We start from the raw sequence: 23,066 nt of genomic DNA, 5'->3' as shown, positions 1-23,066 counted from the left end.
CCTTCCATGCTGCTGGAAGTTTGCTACTGGCTGTTTTTTTTTAGATTTTAAAAATGTGCAAAAGGAAATAAACTTTGTGTAACAACTGTTCTAATAAATCTTGCAGTAAAACGCAGTTTAGTCTAATGTCAGATTTTACTCTTCTGGGGCAGGAATCTGAAGATGGCAAAATTTATTTTGTGAAGATCCATGCCCCGTGGGAGGTTCTGATCACGTATGCAGAAGTGCTGAACATTAAAGTTCCCATCAAGGAAAATGATATTCCTTCGATGGTGGAGAACCCCTTGGACTGTATGCTTACACCATTCAGGCTTCCTGAGAAGGTGATGCACCCTGAACCAGATTATTTCACTGCACCATTCAGCAAGGAGAAGCAGGAGTTGTACCTTATTAATGATGAGAGTACTTTCTTCTCACCATCCATGAGAAACAGAATAGTACGTATATGAATTTGTCTGTTTACATTTACATGTAGATTTACACTGACCCATGGGAGTATACATGCAAGAAAGGAATATATATAATACAAAATCTCTGAGTAGGTGTGCAGACACCTAGATGCCTGTGCATCTTTCTTAGAATTGGTTGGGATGGATCGGGACCTTTACAGGAAGGCTAGCTTGCCTTCAGCAGTCTCATGCAGGGTACTCCTGGTAAGCAGAACTGGATAAATACACAGTTCGTGTACAGTGCTCTTTCCATCAGCCAGTATAGGACTCTGTTAAATGGCTTTAAAACAAGAGAGGTCTGAAATGTGTGTGTTTGAATCTAGGTTTATTATATTTTAACACGTTGCCCGTATGGAACAGAAGAAGGGAAGAAAAAGTTTGGGATTAAAAGACTGCTAAATAACGGCACCTATTCAGCTGCATATCCTCTTCATGATGTAAGTACTTTAGTTTTCTGCTCCTTTGAGCATTTCCCAATGTTTTTATCTTTACGTACAGTGAGACTCCTGTTTCCAGCAGAAATGAAAATATACTCAAACCCTTTAACTTGTCCCAGAAATTAATTCTGTTTTATAATACACAAGAAATGTCTGCCAGCCCTGCTATTTGGCATTTGTGTGCCAAAATATTTCTTCTTATGGATGATTCTTATTTACTTTCAAATAATTAAAAGAAAATTAAATATGTAACATATTAAAATATTTTTAAATGTGGAAATTTTTGATTTCTTAAAAATTAATTTTTGTGCTTTTCTTCATAGCTAAGAGGCATTCAAAAAAAAGCCAAACAAGGTCACAAACTGAATTTTTAGCATAGCCAAATATTTTGAAGAGGCAGAGTTTTACAACGCAGAGCAAAATTACAAGAGCTGTCAGAAACAGTGCTTATTTTAACACATTTCTAGGAAAATGATAAAGTTGCAAAATTTTTCTTAGTTTGAGCTGGTTGATACCTGATGGTGATGAACACCACGGAAGTTAATTAGAGTCAGAATTTCATTTTGCACACACTTGCATTACAACTTTAGAAACCACAGCACTGAGCACAGTATAGTGCAATGTCTGGAGGCATGAAAACTTGAATTTATATCCCCCAGTTTACATCTCTCAGTGAAAGGCTTTTGGCTGTGAAATTTTCAATGAGAGCCTGATTCTGAACTATAGAGAACAGGATTTAGATTTGCATTATTTTTAATAAAGGGGGAGTAAAATAGGGGTTTCCTATTTTAGGGAAGTTTGAGCTTCTTCAAGTACGTATGCTATAAAGGAACAAACAATTTATTTCAATAATCTACCGGAGTAGATGAGTATCACAAAGTGCATGTTGTACCAGTGCAACATTAGTGTAACATAACATGATATGGTTACAGTACAGGTTGGCTAAATGTCTAAGATTGATGTTCTCTGAAAATGTGTTTTACCTTAAAAAGCTACATATACAGAGAAGGTTCTACTTATATAAAAGTGCTGATGTACAGTGCTAACTTAAAATTTCAAGTTATTTTAATTGGCCCAAGCTTAAGAGGGGCACATCTTCACTAGTGTTCATTTCTTTTGATGTAGCATTTGAGTCTGTCGTTGAGATGTTTTGCCTTTCCTCTGATTTGCTCACAGTGCCAGTACTGGAAAAAGGCAAATGATCCAAACTGTGACAGTGAGAGATACACACTATACATGGAGTGGGCCCGTTTCTTACGATTCTACAAAGAACAGCCCTTGGACCTCATCAGGTAAAATGCTGTCTGAGAAGCATTTGCTGTGTTTGAATTTTTACTCCTTTTAAGGTCTGATGGGAAAGAGATGCTTAATTGGGCAGTAGGTCTTTGGAGTACATGGCAAATGTTTTTATTAGCAACTGGAAAAATACTTTACCTCAAATCAAGCCCCGTTCAATCTAGCCAATGGTCTTGGGGTCAGATATTTTACAGATAATTCAATTGTAGATGAACACATATGAAGAATACGTAGTATATTACAATCAAGATGCTGTGGCAGGTATTTTTAAAGATGGAGCTGAAATTATGAGATTTCAACACAGTCTTGAAAATATTTTGAAAACAGTCAGTTTGTGAAGCTTGACTCTTCATTCAGTATTGAACCCAAATTTAAACTGAATTTACTCAAGATCTCTTTGATTCAGCTCATATTCTTATATAACAAATATATTGCTTTATTCATGGGTTACCTTTGCTCCATTTTTAATACAACCAATTGTGTTTCTGTGATAAATAGCCCATTCATTCCAACTATGTGATCAGAACTATTGCGCCTAATTTAATTTTGTATAACTACTTCGAAAATCAGAATTGTAAATCTTTATGTACATTATCCTGTGGGCAGGGGAAAGAGTGTTTGAAAGCTGGAGCTTCTGCCAGAAAGAAAGGGTCAAAAGAGGCAATGTATTTTGTTCATTCAACTTGTGTAACTCTCACCTATGTCTGGATTCAAATCTTGTTTTTACCAGTGTACGTTAATGGATTTACTCTTCTGTTAATGAGAATTTTGTGCAGTGTTTCACTTTGACTGTGGCCATTTTTCTCTTTTATAACTTTAAATATTGCTTTGTATTCCTATTCATTTGCATTTTTTTTATTCAGGAAGTACTATGGTGAGAAGATTGGAATCTATTTTGCCTGGCTAGGATTTTACACTGAGATGTTATTCCTTGCAGCAGTTGTTGGCTTAATCTGTTTTCTCTACGGCTTGTTTACAATGGATGAAAATATGAGCAGGTGAGTGTAATATTGAAAATCTCCTGCACTTATAATGGTAAAAACTAAGACTTACCTGGCAAATCAAGTAATGCAAAAACTTTGTTCCTGCGGAAAAACAGATAACATGTTTTTAATCTTGGGGCAGACTAATTTGTTCTCCAGCTATATTTATTGACTAAAATGGTGATGGACAGCTAGTGTAGAACTGGTGACTATTAATTAGCAAGACCCAACTTGTAGGCAAGAGGTGGTATTTTACTGCTGTTTGGCAACAGTTTTTTATATTGGATTACCTGCAATACTTAGGATCTTAAGAATACCGCTAACATCTTTCAGAATAGTTTGTTTCAACTGTTTATTGTTTCCTTAACCTTCTAAATTTTATCTTAGCTCACAGAGTAGTCTATTGACCTTTTGCAAAGGTGAAGGGGGTGGGGGTCATCATTTTTACTATCTATCAAAAGCATGAGGACAATGGAGATCAGCAGTGTTTTCTCATCAGAGATGAGTCCATTATGTCATAAGCCAGACTTTGTTAAAGTTTCTTTTGTAAATAATTTTGTATTTCTTTCTTCAAGGAATCCCAGTATTTACTATATTCAGGGATTTGTCGGGGAGGAGGGTTGGCACCATTTCACTGCTCCTGATTTTAATGAAAAGGCTTCCAGGAGCTTTCTTCATTTTTAATCATAAAAGATAATATAACAAATTAAAATTCAGAAACTAGCATATTACTTATATTTCTATACAGAAGGTAACTGCTGTCTGGCCCATTCTGTTGAATTATGTTATTTTGAGACTTGCATTACAGTTACCATATTCTGAATTCACCTGGATATACTGCTATGCATGTTCAGATTTCTCTGGATATAATGGAGGTATATATAGGACTGTAAACTTCACCCACTGTAGGAATTAAATTCAGTGGGGTTTAAAATAGAAATTCTTTAACAGATAGATTAAAGAGCTGTGTCAGATTGAAGTAGCACATTTTGCTGTAGATAGCAAAGTTGAATTAATACTTTTGCTTTTAGAAAAGGTGTGATGAGCACTTTACTAGTCTGATGAAAAATAACATGGTTTATATCTCACCTGAAAGCTGTGCATGCGCAGTTCAGCTTCTTATGGACCTCTGATCCATTTCTGACCCTCCCCCCCAAAAAAAAAAATCCAAAGCATATACTAAGTGAATTGCTAGTTTTCCTCCTGGTAGCAGCTGCTTTTTCTTGTCCTGACCTGACTCACTACAGGTTACATCAGTGGATGTGACAAGTTTGTGAAGCTGCAAATGTTGATCTTCGAACAAATGAAGCTCTGACATTTTTTTTCTGAAATAAATTCATGTAGTGGTTCTTAAGATAGTATAAAGCAGATACTGTAAAACATTTTCTTCTTCAGCAAAGAAATCTGTGACCCTGCAATTGGAGGAGAGATCATTATGTGCCCTCTTTGTGACCGAGAGTGTGACTACTGGAAACTAAACACCACCTGTGCATCTTCAGAGGTCTGTATCTGGTTCTCCAGCCGTTGTCATTTTGTTCATGCTGAAAACTATTTTGTTACTGAACTCTTCCTATGTGTTCTGTTGCAGTATTCCCATTTGTTTGATAACGTGGCAACTCTTTTTTTTGCCATTTTCATGGGCATATGGGGTGAGTACATCTGATAATAAATTTATGTCAAGCAACAAGGAGATCTTGGACAAACTGCTGAGGGATGCTGGGGTGGGAAGAAGGGGAAGAATGGCTTTATGTTTTAATGTTCCGTCTCAGGTACGGAAGTATCTACCTGGTGAAAGAATAAAAATAATTTAAGGTTATGGAGTGATTTGACATTAAAAAAACAAACAAACAAAAAAAACAAAAAACAACCCCCCCCCCAGCAGGTATGTAGGCTGTCTAGGATGTCATAAGCATTGTGTACTCCAACTACTACCATTTGTTTCTCTACTTAGTAGCCTAACCTAGAGTGATCCAACCACATGTAGTCCTTATAAGAGTTCTTCCTACTGAGTCCTGCAAGTTATCAGTGCCCACATGAGGGAATAGAGGGCTTCTGCGTCCTTTCACTGGAGCCCAGCACTACCAYGTTACCAGCAGCACTTTTAGGACAAGAATCAGTTTGCTTCTACTCCAGTGAAGTTCATACATTACATGTATGTTTTGATGATGCAGAAATGGGTAGATTTCCTGAGACTTGCTATAAGGGTGGGTTTACACCAACAGATATTTGTTCAAACTGTAAGGTTATGTTGTCTTGAAAACATGTTCTTTTCTTGAATTCTATACATCTTCATAGATTCAGGATAACATGGTTATTATTTCTCACTTCCTTAAATACCTTGTCTACTGTTTAGGGGAAACACTGTATCAAATACCATAATTAAACAGCCCTTCAATTTGGATACAGATCTGTTAACACACAAAGATTTGTCTATTTATTATCAGAACTACTAGCTTTTTCACAGAGCATTCTCAAAAAATCTTGAAATGAGATGTTGTGTGCCTGTTTCCTAAAACTTTTTTGGTTATAAACACTAGCCTTTGGGTGACATAGATTAGTCATTCAGGAAGCACCAGAAAAAGATTGTAGAACTGCACAAGATAAAATTTCCTGTGTTTGTGTAAACCATAGTCTCTTGAGTTCAAATAAGAATAATCAGATTACCAAAGGCTTACATTTTAAAATAGTTTATAGAAGGCTTTTTTAACATTATATGGTATTACCACTTTCATAGTTGTTTGTTTTATATTAAAAAAAACATTTCCCACTTGTATTTAAAAAACAGTTCTTAAGCCAGCCTCAGTCTCGGTCACTTGAATAGCATCAGACATTCACTGTCTTCAAAATGACCACAATATCAAATAATTACCATAAAAGTAACAAAGTCTTTGAACTTAGTACTTTGAAACAGTTCTGCTTATCTGTAATACAGTTCATGTGTTACACATCTGTACACAGGGAATTAACTGAATTATCTCAGTTCTTTTGTTAAGCCGTGTTGATAATTGCGTTTGAAAAACAGTTAAAATGTAATTGAACATGGTTGTCGTAACTATGGAAATAATCCTATCCTGTCTTGACATCTCCCTTTTCATCCACTTTTGGACTTCAGATAATAAATATATTTAATCCATGTTATTGTTCTTAGCTATGAACTTTAATAGGTAGTCAATAAAAATAGATGGGTCACATTGTGAGAGCAAATAATAGGCTGCAGAACAGGAGCCAGTGCAGAGACAAGTTATTTAATGTAGGTAATAAACTTGTTCACATCTCCTAAAAGTTTTTTTTTTTTCTCCTTTTTAACTATTTCTTAACATTTTCAAATTGAAGTTACTCTTTTCTTGGAGTTTTGGAAGAGACGGCAAGCTAGACTGAAATATGAGTGGGACTTGGTTGATTTTGAAGAAGAACAGCAGCAGCTCCAGCTGAGGCCTGAGTATGAAGCCAAATGTACCCAAAAGAAGAAGAACCCTGTAACTCAGGTAATTAAACATGCTGGATTGACATGCTTGCAAATTCAATTTTGTGCTGAAAGATGTTAGGGGGAGGGTTTGATAATGTATGAGCATCTAATTGCTGGGTAAAGATTTGTGTGACACAGATAAGCAGTACAGCATGTATATCAGAGCAGGGCAGGCCCTCAGCTATAATATCTCCACGCAACTATGTTTATGATTGCAAAGATCTTGGCTTAAATATGTAGAACATGGTGCCAACCACACCCTGCTGCAGCCTCACTGACCACAGTAGAATGCTTTGGGTATCAAAGCAGAATTCGGTAACCCTTAACTGTTTTCTCACTGAAGGCATCCAGTTGGTGAGAGCTGAGGTTTGCACTCTTTGATTGACTAATATCAGATATAAGCTCTTTAACTGCTGAAAGTAGTGTTGCTGTGTTAGCATTGATTGCTACTGGAGCTAACAGCCCTGCCTTTCAGGGGTCAGTTTATCCTGGCACAATGCCACGGTGGTGTGGCTGTACTGCTTTCCAGTCCGGAGTAACTGGCTCTCAGCACTTCAGCCTGTTGCGTGGCAGGCATGCCCCATCTCTTAGATCATGGCTAGGCTTCTTGACCCACAATAAATGAGAATGTGTTTTTTTCCTCTGGGGTGTGTTCATAATTTTAATTAAATATCCTCTAATGATTTTAATTTCCACAGGAAACATATATTAAATGAGAAATACTGAGGCACAGCTTATACCTTTCAGTTTGCTATCACCATCTTTACAGTGTCATTCACATTTCAGCATAGCAGTCTCTGAAATCTTCATGCTCTCAGTAGAGCACTCTTTCTCATCCCTACACAACATGAAAAGGAACAGTTGTCTTGATATAAAAATGCTTAAGTGTGACATAAGCTGTGGTTTCACTTATGATATCTAAACACAGTTTGGGGAGCATTTAGAAGATGAAGGTTGCTAAAGTCCTTTGAAATTTAACTGAGATGCAGTTAACCACACTATTTAACTCTTAAACAAGTTCATCGTCTTCATTAAAACTTAATTTAGGTAGGAGTTATTTGACAAATTTAGGGACCAGATGGTTACATTCCAGTACAACATCTACTACCTCAATCAGAAGTATTTAAATCATCCTCTCTCTTCCTAGAATTGTATTGTATGTAAGGAATTTATTTTCACCRGTCATGAGTATACTAAGGTAACCCAGTCTTCAGAAAAGAAATAGAAACTTGTCCAGAGCATGGGAAACACCATTATTATGCAAACAGTAGCCTGTCTTTCAGGGCTGTCTCCTTAATTAGGGAATATATACACTAATCTCATTTCTCATGAGTGTTTCTCTTGTTGCCTTTCAGCACATGCAGCATTGATGTTGTTGTTTTTATAACTGTAACTTGCACACTCCAGTCACACAGAGATCTTTGAAGATCATGCAGTACGATTTTGAGTGTAGCTCTGCAGAGGTATTACTTTCTGCAGGCTCAAGAAAACAGTTTCAGGCAAATCATAATTTTGGACTAGCTAGTTCAGCTAATTGAAAACAGATGCCTGCCTGTTGCATGTTATTTGCTAGTGTTAGTCTTTCTGTATGCCTAGGCTCAAAACCTCCATTTTCTTAGGTAGCTACACAATAACCAAAACTGGCTGAACCACTGTGGTTCTGCTGCAGTTGAAGGAGAGAACAGGGGAAAATCACGCAGGCAGTTCATGGCCCTCGTGTCCTCTGGAGTAACATACTGCAGCAGAGCATAATCAGGTGAGGACAAGGAAGGAGTGGAGTGACCCGTAGGCAGTGCTTACATGCAGCCTGGACCGAAACCCGTAGTCTGGGGAGGTGAATCAGCCACAGCAGATTACAGCCAGAGACGGCACAGGCTAGTCCATTTGTGTTAGTGCTCTGGAGGAGGAGATTGTTACCTCTGTAAGTGCACACAGATCCCCTAGGTAAGATAGTTTATTTGGACTTTATTTAGCAAATAAAAATGGGATCTTAATATATTTTTTTCATCTCAGACTGAGATACTGACTTATAATATAGGATAGTCAGTCCACAGCTGTTTAGTGTTGCCCCCTATGTATGCATTGACAATTACCATAGAAATACAATTATTGGATAGTCCTTTATTTTATGACACATCACATTTATTACCTTGGTAGATTTGCAGAAGCTATTGTGTGGCAGGGTTTTGCAGTGATCCTTGTCAATGCCCAATTACAGCAAACTATACAGGTTAGCCACACTGTAATCTAATTTCCTTTCATTAGATAATGTGTAATACTGAATATGGGAAAGGAGAATGATTTAAAATAGATTTTTTCTCTAGTCTGAAAAGATGTTATGGATACAGATCACAGAGTTTACTCGGTCCCAGGAAACTTTGCTTCAGTTAGAAAACCTATTTTCTCATTACTCTGCCATGAATCTAAGTTCTAGGTACACTGAAACAGAAATCACCGATCTTGAGACTTAACTGATACCTTATTTGCTATTGATAAAGTATCGGCATCATACTTGTGGTGCTGAAGTATTTAACTAAATGATAGCTAAATTTCATTTTTGCTGATTTCAGCAAAATCTTAATTTATATAAATGGTGAGGCATTCCATTCAAAATTAGGCCATGTCACTGCACAGTGTTATTGCCTACATTTTGTTCTTAAGTAAAAATCTACTTGCTAAATAGCCTAGAATGTCTGAGACATTTGTTCTTAATATAGTGTATATACATATTATTTGTTAATACATAATATGTATTAAATGTTATTATGTAGAGTCCCCTGGTATCTATGCCCATATCAACTTATCTTCAGCCTTTTTATAGTACTGTTAATAGAGCCTTTAATTGTTATCATCACCAAAAACCTTGTAGTAAGTCAAAACCAAAGTATTCATAATAGTGTTTAGTAAGTATATACTTTAGGCAGATATAAGCAGTATGTTTTATTCTCTAATGAGAGAACAGCACATTACGTTTAAAACAAAAAAAAAAAAAAAAAAAAGAAGAAGAAGAAGATAGTACTGCCTGATCTGGCTACAGAATATTGCCATCCAAAGGAACACTTGTCAGGTCAAATGATTAATACTGCTTGATTGTCTCAAGGGGAAACGTGCTGCTCAGTTTTGTGTCCATTGTATTCAGAGTAATTTTGCCATGTTACACTGGTGTGTTAGCACACTCTGGACTTTTGTGTAACAGAAACTAAACTTGCTTCAACAACATGTTACAGCTTAAATGTTTTCCGCTTTCAGAACAAGTATCTACAATTTCAAAAAAGTCATTTGTAGCATACTTAAAATTGTGCTAGCCTGTAGTAATTGGGGCCCTTTGTCCAAGAGTCACATAAGCACAGTACAGTGCCCTTGTCCCAAAGTTTTATCAACTTCATATTATTCTGTATTAAATTTCCTTCCCTTGGCATAGTTCTTAAGTAATCTCTTCTTAATACATGTAATCTGATATTTTAGGAATTAGAACTGGTTGCTAAAAAGAGAACTGTACACGAACATGGAAAACTGTTCTTGTGCTATATGGGAATAGTCTTTTGGGTAAGACCTAGCCGCCTGATACTGCAGCAGAGATTGGCAACTAATGAATGTAGCCATTTCTTCAATAAAATAAATAAATTGAAGGAGTGGAGGAAAATGCTTTCTGGCTGTGTGGAACAACATGGTACATCCAAATAAAGGATGATTTTAAAAAAACCTTCACATGCAGAATCTCTTAAGATTCAGTCCAATTTTGAACGCAGAGCTTGTATGACAGCTGACCTAGCATTACAATAAATAGTTCTGTCCTGTTCATGTGATTAAGAAGTGGGTCTTTGTCCTTCAGGCACTGATTGATTTTGCCAAGTTTTAATTATTCTTTCCAGGTATTGTGTTTACTTTTAGCATTGTTTACGGCCACTTCTGTCCTGAATATTTTTTTTTATCAGCACATTCAAAATCATGTCATACTTGCCCTTATAGAGAGAGGGGTTATGAATGGTTTTCCTCGGATGTGGTGACTTTCACACAGCTGTTGAGAGCTCTCTGTGCTGCTTGATATTAAAATAAGATTATGGATTTGTGAACTGTGCTGTGCTTGCTTGACTGTTTCAGGAGATGGAGCCTTATTTGCCTCTAACTAGCCAGGCTGTACGGTTCTGCATCTCAGGAACTACAGTGTTGTTCTGGGTGAGCATTTTTTGAATCATCACCTTAACATGTATTAGAATTGCTGATTATCACTAATCGTCACATTAACGCATACTAGTGCGTTTAACCGTCCCTTCTTACTGTTGTCCTGTACATTTCCTGCTGTCATGCAAAGTGCRCTTCAATTCAGATGAAAAAGATAAAAGACCCTGGAAATCTGTCATTAACTAGAAATGTGATGAGCCTTTCTAGCATAGGGATAACTATGCTGTTACCAGATCATCTTGAAAAAATGTAAAGGCAAAAAAAAAGAAATCACTACAATGAAATGTAACACCAATTTAAGAGAAATAGCTATACAAGGAATTTGCCAGGAAGTGGGCAATATAATGTAATATGTCCTTTCTATCTTCATTTCTGTGAGTCTGTATTCTTCTGCATTATTTCTTTTTTGAATATTGATATTAAATTGTCTTGCTTTTCTTGTGTTAACAAAATAATTTCAGTGGGTTTAATGTATCTAATAAAACAAGATGTCGCCTGTGTACTTTGCATTTCAGTGCTGCTGAACTCATGCCCTTAAAGAATGAAATAAAAAAGTATAAAGCATGATTCTTTATATCTTATCTCCAAAGTTGCATGTATATAGCTATACTGAGCTGTCAGTGTATTTTAAATCTCTGTCCTTTCCTTAGGTATCTCTGATTATAGCTAGCATGATAGCTGTGATCGTGTATCGTCTTGCAGTGTATGCTGCCTTTGCCAGCCTCATGGAGAATACTCAAACTTTAGAACCCATCAGTGGATTACTGACACCTCAACTGGCAACTTCGGTCACAGCCTCATGCCTGAATTTTGTCATCATCATGATACTTAATTTCTTATATGAGAGAATAGCTATCTGGATTACTGATATGGGTAAGCAGTGCACTTGAAGACAATACTCTCAAGGAGTCACTACAGATAGAATCTGTCTAGAGGCGCTTGACGTAGCTGTCCTCACCTTGGGCACGCTGGGAGCATTATGTTTGCAGCAACTACTTGTCTGTATCCATGGCTATATGGAGCATATTCCCTGCATTTGAAAGGTTATAACAAGCTGGTTTCTCTTAGTATAATGTTGGTATATATTAAAATTAGTCCAACAGAGAGGCAATCATGTTTCTGAACATTAATTAAAAATCATTTTGTGTTACATGAGATTCATCAAAGTGAGATGAAGCTGTCTTGATTTAGCACTATTTCAATTAATCCTGAATGTGTATTAAGTAATATTCTTAAAAACAGATCACAGTTTTTCGACAGCCATTTTTACAAGAAAAAAGGCTAAATAATCGTGTCTCTTACTTTGGAGGAGAAGGTAGTAGAGTGGGGGATAGGATAGTGTACACCTTTCAGGTGTTGTGTCAGTACTACCTCCCTTAGCTATGGATTTACAGGTCCAGAGTTAACACGACTTGAAGGCAGATACTGAGCAGGTTGAGAAGCAGTCAGGCCTAAGATATCTTGTGGCTATGGCCATTGGTAGTGTTGTCTCCTTCCAGAGCTGGTGGCAGGCAGGCAGAACCAAAAGGGTCTGTTGGTTTAGTAGCAATTTCATACATGAGTCTTGGGGTGAGAGCTGGAATGCTGGAAATATCATTTCCTAGAACCATTTCTGTGTATTTTGCTATTTGCCCTTTATGATTTATACATAGAAGTCCCTGCAGGTGCTGTACAGAAAGAAATGAAGTTTGCAGAATATTCAGTTTAGGAGAGGGGGAAGCTGAAAAATATTACACGCTTGTAATTTGTACAGCTGTCATAAAACCAGTTGGATGATCTTTTTAAAGAGTTCTTATAAGTGGAATTAACAATTGGAAGGTGTTTCTTGCAGAAACATAATAGGATGTTGCATTGACTTTATTTTGATTGATCCTAGACTATCTCTTAACTCTGAGATTTTTATTGATTATCTCGCTAGACCAAATTTGAACAACGAAAGACAGAACAAGTAATAAGTAAAATTGCCACTAGCAAAAAAAGAAAAAAAGAAAAAAAGAAAACCATCTTTTACAGCTTTTATCTTTCTTGTTGAAGGACAAAAATAAGAGCATGAAGGCTCAGCCATGTTATTTTGCTGCTTGTAAATGTGGGGTATTGTAAGTGTCAGCACTACTGTGTTTTTTAGCTACCGAAGGAAAACAGTGTTTAGTTTTACGGGACTGCTGCCCTCCTATGGCAGGCACGGGAGGCTACACTCAGCTGGGGTTTAGGGATACAGTTGAATATGGGAGTATAAAATGCTGACCACATCTGTCAGGAGTGTCTGTTCTAACTCCCTTCACTCTTGAATTCTTTAAAAAGGTTAGGCCAGATTTTGCTTTCAGACGTACAGGTACAGCCCACCTCTGGTGTTGTGAACACAGTGTTTGATGGAATCATCTGAATGGCTCACCAAGAATAAAAAGTATTTTTATGAACTCTTGCATGATAGGAAGACTGTACCTCACCTTTCTGAGTACTGCCTCCTGTATACTACACTCTAATATCAAGTTCCTGGTAAATACCTTCAGTAGCGCAAACTTAGGCCAAATTCAGAAGCATTAATTTACTCCAGTTAAAATACCTTTAGCCTAAGGCTAAAGGTTAGTTCAGCATGTTTGCCAGATTCTGACCACATCAGAGGAGCTGGAATTCTTGGGGTTTATTTTCTTCCCATCTCTTCCAACTTGAATTGGTTATTTGGTATTATATAACATGACATTTTACTAGTGATATGCTTAGGGCTTCCTACTACTAGAAAAAAGTAAGCAAAATGGAGAATGTGATTATGAGAAGGCAGCAAAATCTTAAGCAAAGGCTTGGTGATGTTCAGTATCACCAAAGTTTCTGTATACTTCCCTCATGTTCCCCTACTATGAGCCTTGTCTTTTGGAGGCACTGGGCCCATCCAGTTCATGCTGATTTCTGTTGAAGTTGCACATATCCAGCACACTGAAAAAACACAGTACTGTAACAGTCTTCTGCCACAAAGCAAAATTTTTCTGTGTTTGTGCATTGYCAAAATTAAAGCTCCCTATTCTAGGGGACACTGCTAGTTTTGTTTTGAGATAGGCTATTTTTAGAAGCTGAAAGGTGAGAGATTTTTGGAGCGGGACAAGTGCTAGTGGACAGTATGAAGAAGGGGAAACTGAAGCTGATAAACATTTCAAGAATGAATTCCACTTGCCTGCCTACTCAGAACATTGCATTGTAAATAAAGAGGAGGGTGTCAGAGAACAGGAATACCATTTGCTGAGCTCTTTTCCTTTGGGATGTAAGGGCACCGGGGGTGATGAGTATTTATGGGCATAAATATTTATGTCCTTTTAAGGGCATAAAGGAAAATAAAATTATTATATTCTGCTTTCACAGAGATTCCCAGAACTCATCTGGAGTATGAGAACAGGCTCACTATGAAAATGTTTCTGTTCCAGTTTGTCAACTACTATTCATCCTGCTTCTATGTGGCCTTCTTCAAAGGGAAGTTTGTTGGTTATCCAGGTGCATACACATACATGTTTAATCGCTGGCGAAATGAAGAGGTAGGACTTTATTGATGAAGGTGGAATGAATAATAAACTAGCTAAACTGTTCGTCCTCTCCAACCCCTGGAGCCATAAATTGCCAACTAAACGTTTGGTCTGGAATGAGCTGGACCTTTATTGGCCATCCTGAGGTTGATGAAGGGGCTTCCAAGGGCACTTCCTGCTGTTGCTATTTGTGGAAACACTGGTAGGGAAAACTTGTGGCACTCAGTCACAAAGGTGAAAAAATCTAAAAGTTCTTGTTGGCCTCACTTCTCCTGAAATACCAGTGGATCTAACCATATGTTTGAAAAGTGACTCTGTAGGTTAAAAAAGCTAGTATAAATGGAGATGGTCACTGGCTTCCAGTTATCTTCATTAGCTTTTTGAAGCACATTTTCAGAGAAGCCATTTGCTAAGAGGCACCTCTGTAAGTTTTTGCTTTTTTCTCTCATCATTCCTAAGTATGCTGCATGTACAGAGATGAAATGCAATATTTAATGCTAAGTATTGCTTGAAAGTCAATAGTGAAGGAAAAACTTGATGCAAAACAGAATGAAGTAATACAGTGCAGTTAGTAATTGAGTATCTCCTAGTACTGGTCTGGCCACTAAATTATTAAAAAAGCCTCAATAAAGACTAGAAATGTTAAAGCTAGTGTTATCAGCAAACAGCAGAGACCAGATACTGGCAGGTATTTAAATACCTCCAGTGTAGGGAAACAAATAAACAGAGCAGGTGCTTGCTGTATCAGTGTTGGTCTAGGTGTTTTGAGCTAAACAGGCACCATAGATTCACCTTGCTGGGGCAGTGGGGTTGCTGCTGCTGCACATGGTACTGCCCCATCTTGTGTACCTGCACAGCAGTCAGCCTGAATCACCCAAGTTGCTCTTAAGCATCAGAGTTACATCTTTAAATGGTCTCTCTGTTTTAATGTGTGCTTTATTGAGCATGTTGTGCATTTATAGCCCTCTGTAACAGCCTTCCTTAAGAGAAAATCTTAGCTGGCAGTCCGGGTGTAAATTAAGTATTGCCCTAAGGAGTTTGTGAACTTTTCTTCTCTCCTTTCTCTCACATATACATGTGTAGGATATGTTTGACCTGGGTAATGTCCATTATGATGTTACCGTTAACTCCCAATCTGTCTTTATCAGTGTGATCCTGCAGGCTGCTTGATAGARTTGACGACACAGCTCACCATAGTCATGGCTGGCAAACAGATCTGGGGAAATATCCAAGAGGCCATTGTACCGTAAGTTATCCCCTCCACTRAGATGCCTGTTTTATAGACCTATGAAATGATTGGAAGGAGTGATAATCAGTAGGCCATATGAAGAAGCTAAGAAAGATACTGTATGTAAATTAACCACATCAATTCTGAAAAGTAGACTTGCTTTATAGATCTTTTGGCTTTTTATTTGTGAAAGCCATGCTTGTAAAAGCACATTGCAATAAGGAGCTTGCTTAGAGAGAAAGCAATACTTGATCTGCTTCCTCCATTGTTACCTTTTTCTGCAAATACAGCTGGATTTGTAACTGGTGGGGACGCCGGAAAGCGAGAAGTAATCCAGAAAATTTATACAGTCGCTGGGAACAGGACCATGATCTGCAGATATTTGGAGCCTTGGGCCTATTCTATGAATATCTAGAAATGGGTAAGTTAAAAAATACACTTTTGGAATGAGGACAAGACACTTTTTACTGACAATTAAAAGACAATTGGTTTTCAGTTATTTTTTGAGGGATGATGGCACCACTTTAATCTGGTAAACAGTAGAGCATGAATTGCTGAAAATCATGAAATAGCCCAGCCCAATAAACAGAGCTGTCTTTACATCTTGTAATGAATGCAGGGAGTTTCACAGAAACACTGCAAGGACTGTTTTGTTTCCCTCATTTGACTGGTGAATATTATTCTTGGTGCAGCCAGCTCTGTCACTGTGTATTCAGTTCTTGTTCCCAAGCATGTTTTCTGCTGATGTCAGTGGAAATTCTAAGTGTGGAATGAGTGCCAAATATGCTGTAAGACTCTGTGCTGCAGATACGAGATCTATGAACTGGATCAGAGAGAACACATTTGGTTTTAGGTTTGCACTGATGAGTGCTTTGATGCAATCCAGTAGACCAGCAGAGGGAGCATGAGTAACAAAAAAGAGATTTTTCAGAAGTGATGCTAACATGATCAGCTTAAGCAATTTGTTTACAAAACCCAAGAAGCTAAAACTGGAAATTGAAGCCAAACTAAATCTAAAATACACTGGAAAAAAATATATGTCTACTAGAAGGACAAAATTTGTTGAAAAGGGCTCTCTTGTATTGTTTTATTTGCAGAGAAATAATTTTAAGTGTTAATAGATTGCCTAGAGCTATGCAGCTCTATTCCTGTCACATAGCTGGCTCATACAGGGCTACGATCTGGTGAAATTCGTATGCCAAGGACAATGGGTTTTGTCAGTCATGCCTGGTAATAGGTTTCCTTGCTGTTCCTGAATCGGAACTGAGCCAGTACGCTCCAGCACTGTGCTGGGGCTCCTGAGCTAGGAGGACTTCTGTTTGACTAAGATGAAAAACTTATCACTGAAGTCATGAAAGAGCGGATGACCGGTGTGTGGGGAGTTATTATCATCCACTGCCTAAACCAGACAAGATGTTCTGTTTCGTTTCCTTTGTTTAAAATATAGTGGTAGTATTGGCTCTGCACTGAGGAACGTCACAGAATGATACAGAATGTGTCAAAAGACATTTTGCTTTGGTAGTGACTAAAGGGATCATTTATGTATTCTGTTTGCAGTTTTTAAATTAATATTGACTCCCACTTGAACTAATGTGAACAAAATTAACATTAATAATATCTTGACTAAACCAATAACAGCAGGTAGAGGTAAGGTTGTGATAAAAATTAAAATATTTTCCCTTTTTCTTTAGGAGTGAATTGATAGCAAGTTTAAAAGGCCAAAGGGCTTGCTCTGCACAAATTGCAGGAGAGGAGAACCAGATTTTTTTTTACCTACTCTCTCAGAAACTCAGAAATTTAGCATATGAGTACATTCCCTTACAGTTACTTTCCATTCACAGCAGGAAAAGTGCAGCTCCATGAAAAAATTGGTATCCATCACTACTGGTCCTGTGACAGGACCCAAATGCCCCTTCCTCTTGGCTGCTGCTGAGAGGCAGCCATGGGAGACTAGAGAAGTTCAYGGGCTGGGGCACACTGGCGTGTCGCCCTGGGCAGGAGTAGGGACGCTTCATTGCGCAGCCTGGCAGAAGTTTGCCGTGTGTCCAGCAGCGGTATCTTAAATGTTCCGTTGTCACCCTGAAGATTCTCTCCTTTGGGCAGATTTTGACACTTTTCTTTTTTCCCTTGCAGTAATTCAGTTTGGATTTATTACTCTCTTTGTGGCCTCCTTTCCTCTGGCTCCCCTTCTTGCTCTGATGAATAATATTTTGGAGATCCGAGTGGACTCCTGGAAGTTAACCACTCAGTACAGGAGACCTGTTGCTGCCAAAGCACATAGCATAGGAGTTTGGCAAGAAATCCTGAATGGAATGGCCATCTTGTCTGTTGTCACTAATGTAAGTAAGTTAACTGTGCTCAGTCAACTTTGCATTCATGTTTTCAGAATTTACAGATTTAAAATCAGCAGACGCTTTCTCCTTCATCAACAATACTCATTTTATCCCATGCTGCCCTAGGAGATACAGTCAAACTATTTGGGCAGTTGGGCTTGGCAGCGTGTTGATGACGTGCATCTCTCAATCCACATTTCATTGGACCATAATCTTTCATTCACTTGTCTTTTCCAGTATTTTGGAATGGCTGTTCTGATGAAGTTTAGTTGGAAGCACCCAGGTTGTGCAGAGGGAGCCATAGGGGATAGCAGAGGTGGATTAATTTCATCAGTTGGATGATGTTTCTGTCTTGTTACTATAGGGTCTATGTTGTGGGAATTATGCTAGTTCAGCTGCTTCTGGATTCCCCTATGGGAGCAATGGCTCTGAATACTCCTAATAAACTGGAAACAAAATGCTATGTTTGGTATTACATCTTTAGTATAATGTAAAACAGTCTGCTGAGCAAAATAGTTACTCTTTTTAATGCAAAATATTAAACCATATCAGATCTACAAATGTGTTAGGTAACAAAACCACTTGCAGCTACTGCGTAACTAGCAAGATACCTGGGCATTTTGAGCATTTCAGGTTTTTAGACAGAATGTGCTGGTAGCCATCGTCTCCTTCTGAAATGCAGCTGGAGAAAATGGCTCCCCTTCTTTCATAAAGTAACTTAGTGCTCACACACCAGATTCAAGTTCATCCTTTCTCACAAGAATTCAGACCCACATCTCTTTCCCTCAGCAGTGCTGTAATCACGGATAGAAGATGGTTTGGTCTGAGGATAGGAAAGTATAAGCAATCAGTTCTGTATTGCATAAAGTAATTCATACTTTATTAAATGAGAAGGGAAAGGGAGGAATGGCTTTGAAGTCCAACACTCATCTGGGGAAGAAGATTTTTGGGTTTCAGTGCCTCTTCTAAGGACTGTTCACGTATTTTGTTCACTAAATGTTTAAAATTAGCTAGTCCTTGCAGTAGAGGCTAGAGCCAGCTCCTTTGCCAAGGCAAGTGCCCTAATCGCACTCACCCTTGCTCAGTGGATCCTGGTTTATGCCACAGACTCACAGTAACAAAAGCCTTTTATTAATCTGCTCACAAGTTTTGTGTGGTACTTCCTCAGTTTCTTTTTCCAATTTCTTTTTTCAGGCTTTTATTGTTGCATTCACATCAGATATGATTCCTCGTTTAGTTTACTACTATGCTTATTCTACAAACGAAGACTCACCTATGTCTGGATACATAAACAATAGTTTGTCAGTGTTTCAAATCTCAGATTTTCCTGACAGAAACAAGCCGAAAATGAATCCAGATAATTTTGTCATATGCAGGTTTGTGTTGGTATAATAATAAGCATTTTGTCACTATCTGTTTAGAATACACCATAAAAAGTCAAATGCAAATCTAAATAGTCCACTAGGAAATAAATGACATAATTCTCAAGTGTAAAAGGTAGTGTTTGAGCCATTAACAAGACAGTGTTTGAGACAGTAAGAGATCCTGCCATAACCAATGAAAAGTCACCTTTTTATTGTTAAAGAAAGTCTCATTTGCTAACATGAGAATTTGTTTCTTAATTATGCTATTGATTTTTTTGAGTGATAGAGATTTATGTCCCTAAGGTTGCAACTTAAGCCTATATTTTAGAATGTATTTAGTTGCAAAGCTTAAGTGGCCAAGGAAGCTTTATTAAGGGGCAGTTTAGACTCCAAAGCATATGCACCACTACTGAAAATGAGATATGGTCTTTAAAGTCAAATGTCACTGTGCTTAATAGCATTGAGAATCTGGACTGTTCATTTTCGTGGAAAAAAAAAAGTCCTTTCTCACTAGAAGAAAAATTGGAGGTTTCTAGAAGAAGAACTGAGAGACAAGGTTAGAGAAATCCATGGTAAAGGAAAAACACTTCGTATGACGTGGAGAAAAATTCTTTAAGAAGAAGCTGCAGTTGTTTGATGTTTTAGCTTTAAAGCTCCAGGAGTTCTACCTATATGCTGAATGCTGAACACGTACTCAAGACTGCCCTCCGATTAAACCCGGCATCTGTCCAGTACATAGTCTGTCAACTTCCATTGCATTTATTCAACATTTGTCCATTACTATGTGCTACATTGCATCACTCTGTCCTGCATTATTTGATCATGGCCTGAAAACAAAAGTAACCTATGTATAAAATTGCACTTCTTGCCCGTCCTCAATCCATACTACATTGCTGTGAATGAGGGTGTATAAGCAAACATAAGATAGAAACAAATTATGAGATCCAACCTTTTTCTGCGAAAGGAAGCAGACCATTTAAAACAAGATGAAAAGGTTCCTTAAATGACAGCTGTATCTGCATGTAAGTGTCACTGAGCTTGTAGTCTGTCTCAGACTGAATATGACATTTCACCTTTACATGTCTTTCTACCTAACAGGTACAGAGACTATCGATATCCTCCAGATCACGAGAGGAAATATTTACACACTATGCAGTTCTGGCACATTCTTGCTGCAAAAATGGCCTTTATAATTATTATGGAGGTATGTTCCCCACATAATTTCCTTCTGAAATTAATGTTATAGATTCTGTAGATAGTTGTTAATATGGGAACTAGAACTGCTGAGAGTATGAAGTAGTTTCTTCCCTAAGTAATATCAAATATTACATGTCCAAAACAAATACTATGACTTGGTCTTTTAGCTTCAGGAAGTTAACCTCAAAGTAGAAACAGTGAAAGCAGCTTAAGAGAGTGCTAGATTTGATCCAAAGAAAACAGCAGAATAAAAAATATCTTTATGCAGATGGCAAGAGCCATGAACCACTAGGACTAGCACTTGAGCTCCTACTGGTTTCCTTAGAGTGCTGTATGTGAAACAACTGCTACACAGAATCCTAAAAACATTTTTGCAATCATCTATATTGGATAAAAATAGCTAAATCAACAATTTGGATAATTGACATTTGAGTATTAAGCTGTGTTTTGCAAGTTCTAAAGAGAAAAGGGGACTGTTAAAGGGCTATGCTTATCACTTCTCCTACTGTATCTTATCAGTTTGCAAAAGCTGTGCGTTATCAGCATGGGAATGTGAATTTTCTAAGAAACAGAGGTTTGAACGCTGGGTGTTCAAAACCTGACATTTCCTCTTGGATTTGTTAATTAATAAAATGGCTTGGAATTAAGGTTTTGCCCTAAAAGGAAATGTTTTAATTGCTGTGCACATCTCAGATACACATGAGTTTATATGAGATATTGTTCCAGGACAGCTGAATGATAAATAGTCTGTATGAAGAAAAAGAGAAGCGATCATTTTGGTATTAAATAAAATAGTAGTTCTTTCATCTGGTAATGAGTTGTTACATTTCCCCTGACTTTTTTCTTGCAGCATGTTGTATTCATCGTCAAATTCTTTGTAGCATGGATGATTCCCGATGTCCCTGCAGACGTGAAAGCCAAAATAAAACGTGAAAAGTACTTAACACAGAAGATCCTACATGAGTATGAACTTGAAAAACTGAAGGAGAAGCTGTGTCGAGGTGATACGCAAGCCACAGAAAAGGAGTTCATTGCCACAGAAGGGAAAGTGGAGTTATCCAGTGCAATGTAGTTGAAAAAACTACTGTATGGCATTTAGCTCATGGATCTGTGGGCCTTTTTTCTGTGATTTGCTCAGTATGCATCATCTTGAAAGTTATGGGTAGTTTTAACCCTTTGCTTTCAGTCCACAGATTTCAGACTTTTTAAAGAAGTCTTAGYGAGCATTCTAAATTTAGTCAATTTACTTAACTCCTATGACTTTAGCACTGTTTTCTATTCACCCATCACTTTGAATAATAATTGTATTCTTGTTATCCTAAAATTTGGATTCCCAGGATAGGGGATGTTCCCCTCTAAGGGCTCACACGTTATCATGTGGTCATTATCACCAAGCCCTTCCCCCTGTTCCTAAATGCACAGTTCAGGCTGTGTCCCAGCTGAAAGAAAAGGACATTATAGATGACTCCTGCTATGGAAAATGCTGAAAATGATTACTTTTGACACGATCATTTAAATCAGATAATACTTCTGATGCAGGGATTGGGTTATGTTTTTTTTTTTTTTTAAATCCACTACACATCTTACATGATATTTGTTCACAACTTTGAACTTGTACACGTTTTTAGATGGAATGGATTTTTAAAGATATATTGGTGTAATTCCACTTGGAATTATTTTAAGGCATAGAATTCAGTTAATACATGATGAAGGAAAAGATACCTGCCAAAAGGTTTGCTCTTTAAATGCAAACACTGTAGAATCATCTAATTAGTGTTTTTGAAAAGATGTAGACAATTTGGAGAAATGCAGCTAATTTTTTTTTTTCCTCAACCTCAAAAACTACCAGTAGAAAAATATGCTTGACATTAGTTTTGGCCAAAGCTGGTCCTTGGTTTGGTTTCTTTCCATCTCTGTGAAGGCCAACAAAGGGCTAAAATAGTCTATCTGTACTGGGTGTAGACGGTGGACTGTGACTTTTAAACAGAGTCCGGTGGTTTGGGAGCTGACCTGCCATACAACTTGATCTAGCTGTGTGACTGTACAGAGATGAAGATTACTATTCAAAACATTTTAAGAATGCCAAGTAATGTATGTTTATGTTGCTATTGTCCTTATACATAGGAGACTTGACTTTTTTTTTTTTTTTAACTTTAAAGGAGGATTTTTTTTCTGCTTTCTCATGGGGCTTTTCTACAAAGTTATCAAGTTTATATATAATATCTACTTGTGCAAAATAGCTACCAGTTTATGAATGTGCCCTTGTTTTATAATTTTAAGTAGTTACACATTTTTATGATTTTGCTGGATATTTAAAAACATATCAACACTTTGATGCTTAGTGCCTTGTTTATTTGCATTTGACAAAAGATGTGAAAATGATCACTATGGGAAATGTGTATTTCCAAAGTGTGCTTGCAGGCATCATGATACTGTGAACCTGCACACGTAACTGTATGGTGTTAGCCAGACAATGCCTGCCTTAGCACACTTCTGTGTGTTAGCGCTATGCAGACTATTAGAGCGCAGTTCAAAACTGGACTGCTTAGATGAAGTAGCACCAGACTGTTGAGTTCTCTCATGCTGAAGTATGCTAGCCAGAGAGTTAGAAATTTTAATATA

General features: G+C 37.5%; 1 protein-coding gene across 13 annotated transcripts in view; it reads left to right on the top strand.

Annotated features, from left to right (window-relative positions):
* Positions 1 to 21,633, top strand: part of ANO5 (anoctamin 5) — a 56,183-nt gene extending 34,550 nt beyond the window's left edge. For all 13 annotated transcript variants that reach the window (XM_026069424.1, XM_026069419.1, XM_026069417.1 and 10 more), the window contains 16 exons: positions 153 to 437; positions 773 to 886; positions 2,063 to 2,178; positions 3,046 to 3,180; positions 4,561 to 4,666; positions 4,754 to 4,814; positions 6,499 to 6,650; positions 10,733 to 10,807; positions 11,464 to 11,686; positions 14,165 to 14,334; positions 15,471 to 15,568; positions 15,841 to 15,971; positions 17,684 to 17,889; positions 19,078 to 19,259; positions 20,346 to 20,451; positions 21,295 to 21,633. In XM_026069424.1, coding sequence (XP_025925209.1) covers positions 153 to 437; positions 773 to 886; positions 2,063 to 2,178; positions 3,046 to 3,180; positions 4,561 to 4,666; positions 4,754 to 4,814; positions 6,499 to 6,650; positions 10,733 to 10,807; positions 11,464 to 11,686; positions 14,165 to 14,334; positions 15,471 to 15,568; positions 15,841 to 15,971; positions 17,684 to 17,889; positions 19,078 to 19,259; positions 20,346 to 20,451; positions 21,295 to 21,516 — 2,382 coding nt within the window. In that variant the 3' untranslated portion in view covers positions 21,517 to 21,633. The remainder of the gene's footprint in view (positions 1 to 152; positions 438 to 772; positions 887 to 2,062; positions 2,179 to 3,045; positions 3,181 to 4,560; positions 4,667 to 4,753; positions 4,815 to 6,498; positions 6,651 to 10,732; positions 10,808 to 11,463; positions 11,687 to 14,164; positions 14,335 to 15,470; positions 15,569 to 15,840; positions 15,972 to 17,683; positions 17,890 to 19,077; positions 19,260 to 20,345; positions 20,452 to 21,294) is intronic.
* Positions 21,634 to 23,066: the final 1,433 nt, after the last annotated feature.

This window comes from Apteryx rowi, unplaced genomic scaffold (genome assembly GCF_003343035.1).
Source record: "Apteryx rowi isolate R43461 unplaced genomic scaffold, aptRow1 scaffold_296, whole genome shotgun sequence".
Taxonomy (NCBI): Eukaryota; Metazoa; Chordata; class Aves; order Apterygiformes; family Apterygidae; genus Apteryx; species Apteryx rowi.
Note: the sequence above shows the minus strand (reverse complement) of the source record. Positions and strands in the feature narration are given on the sequence as shown.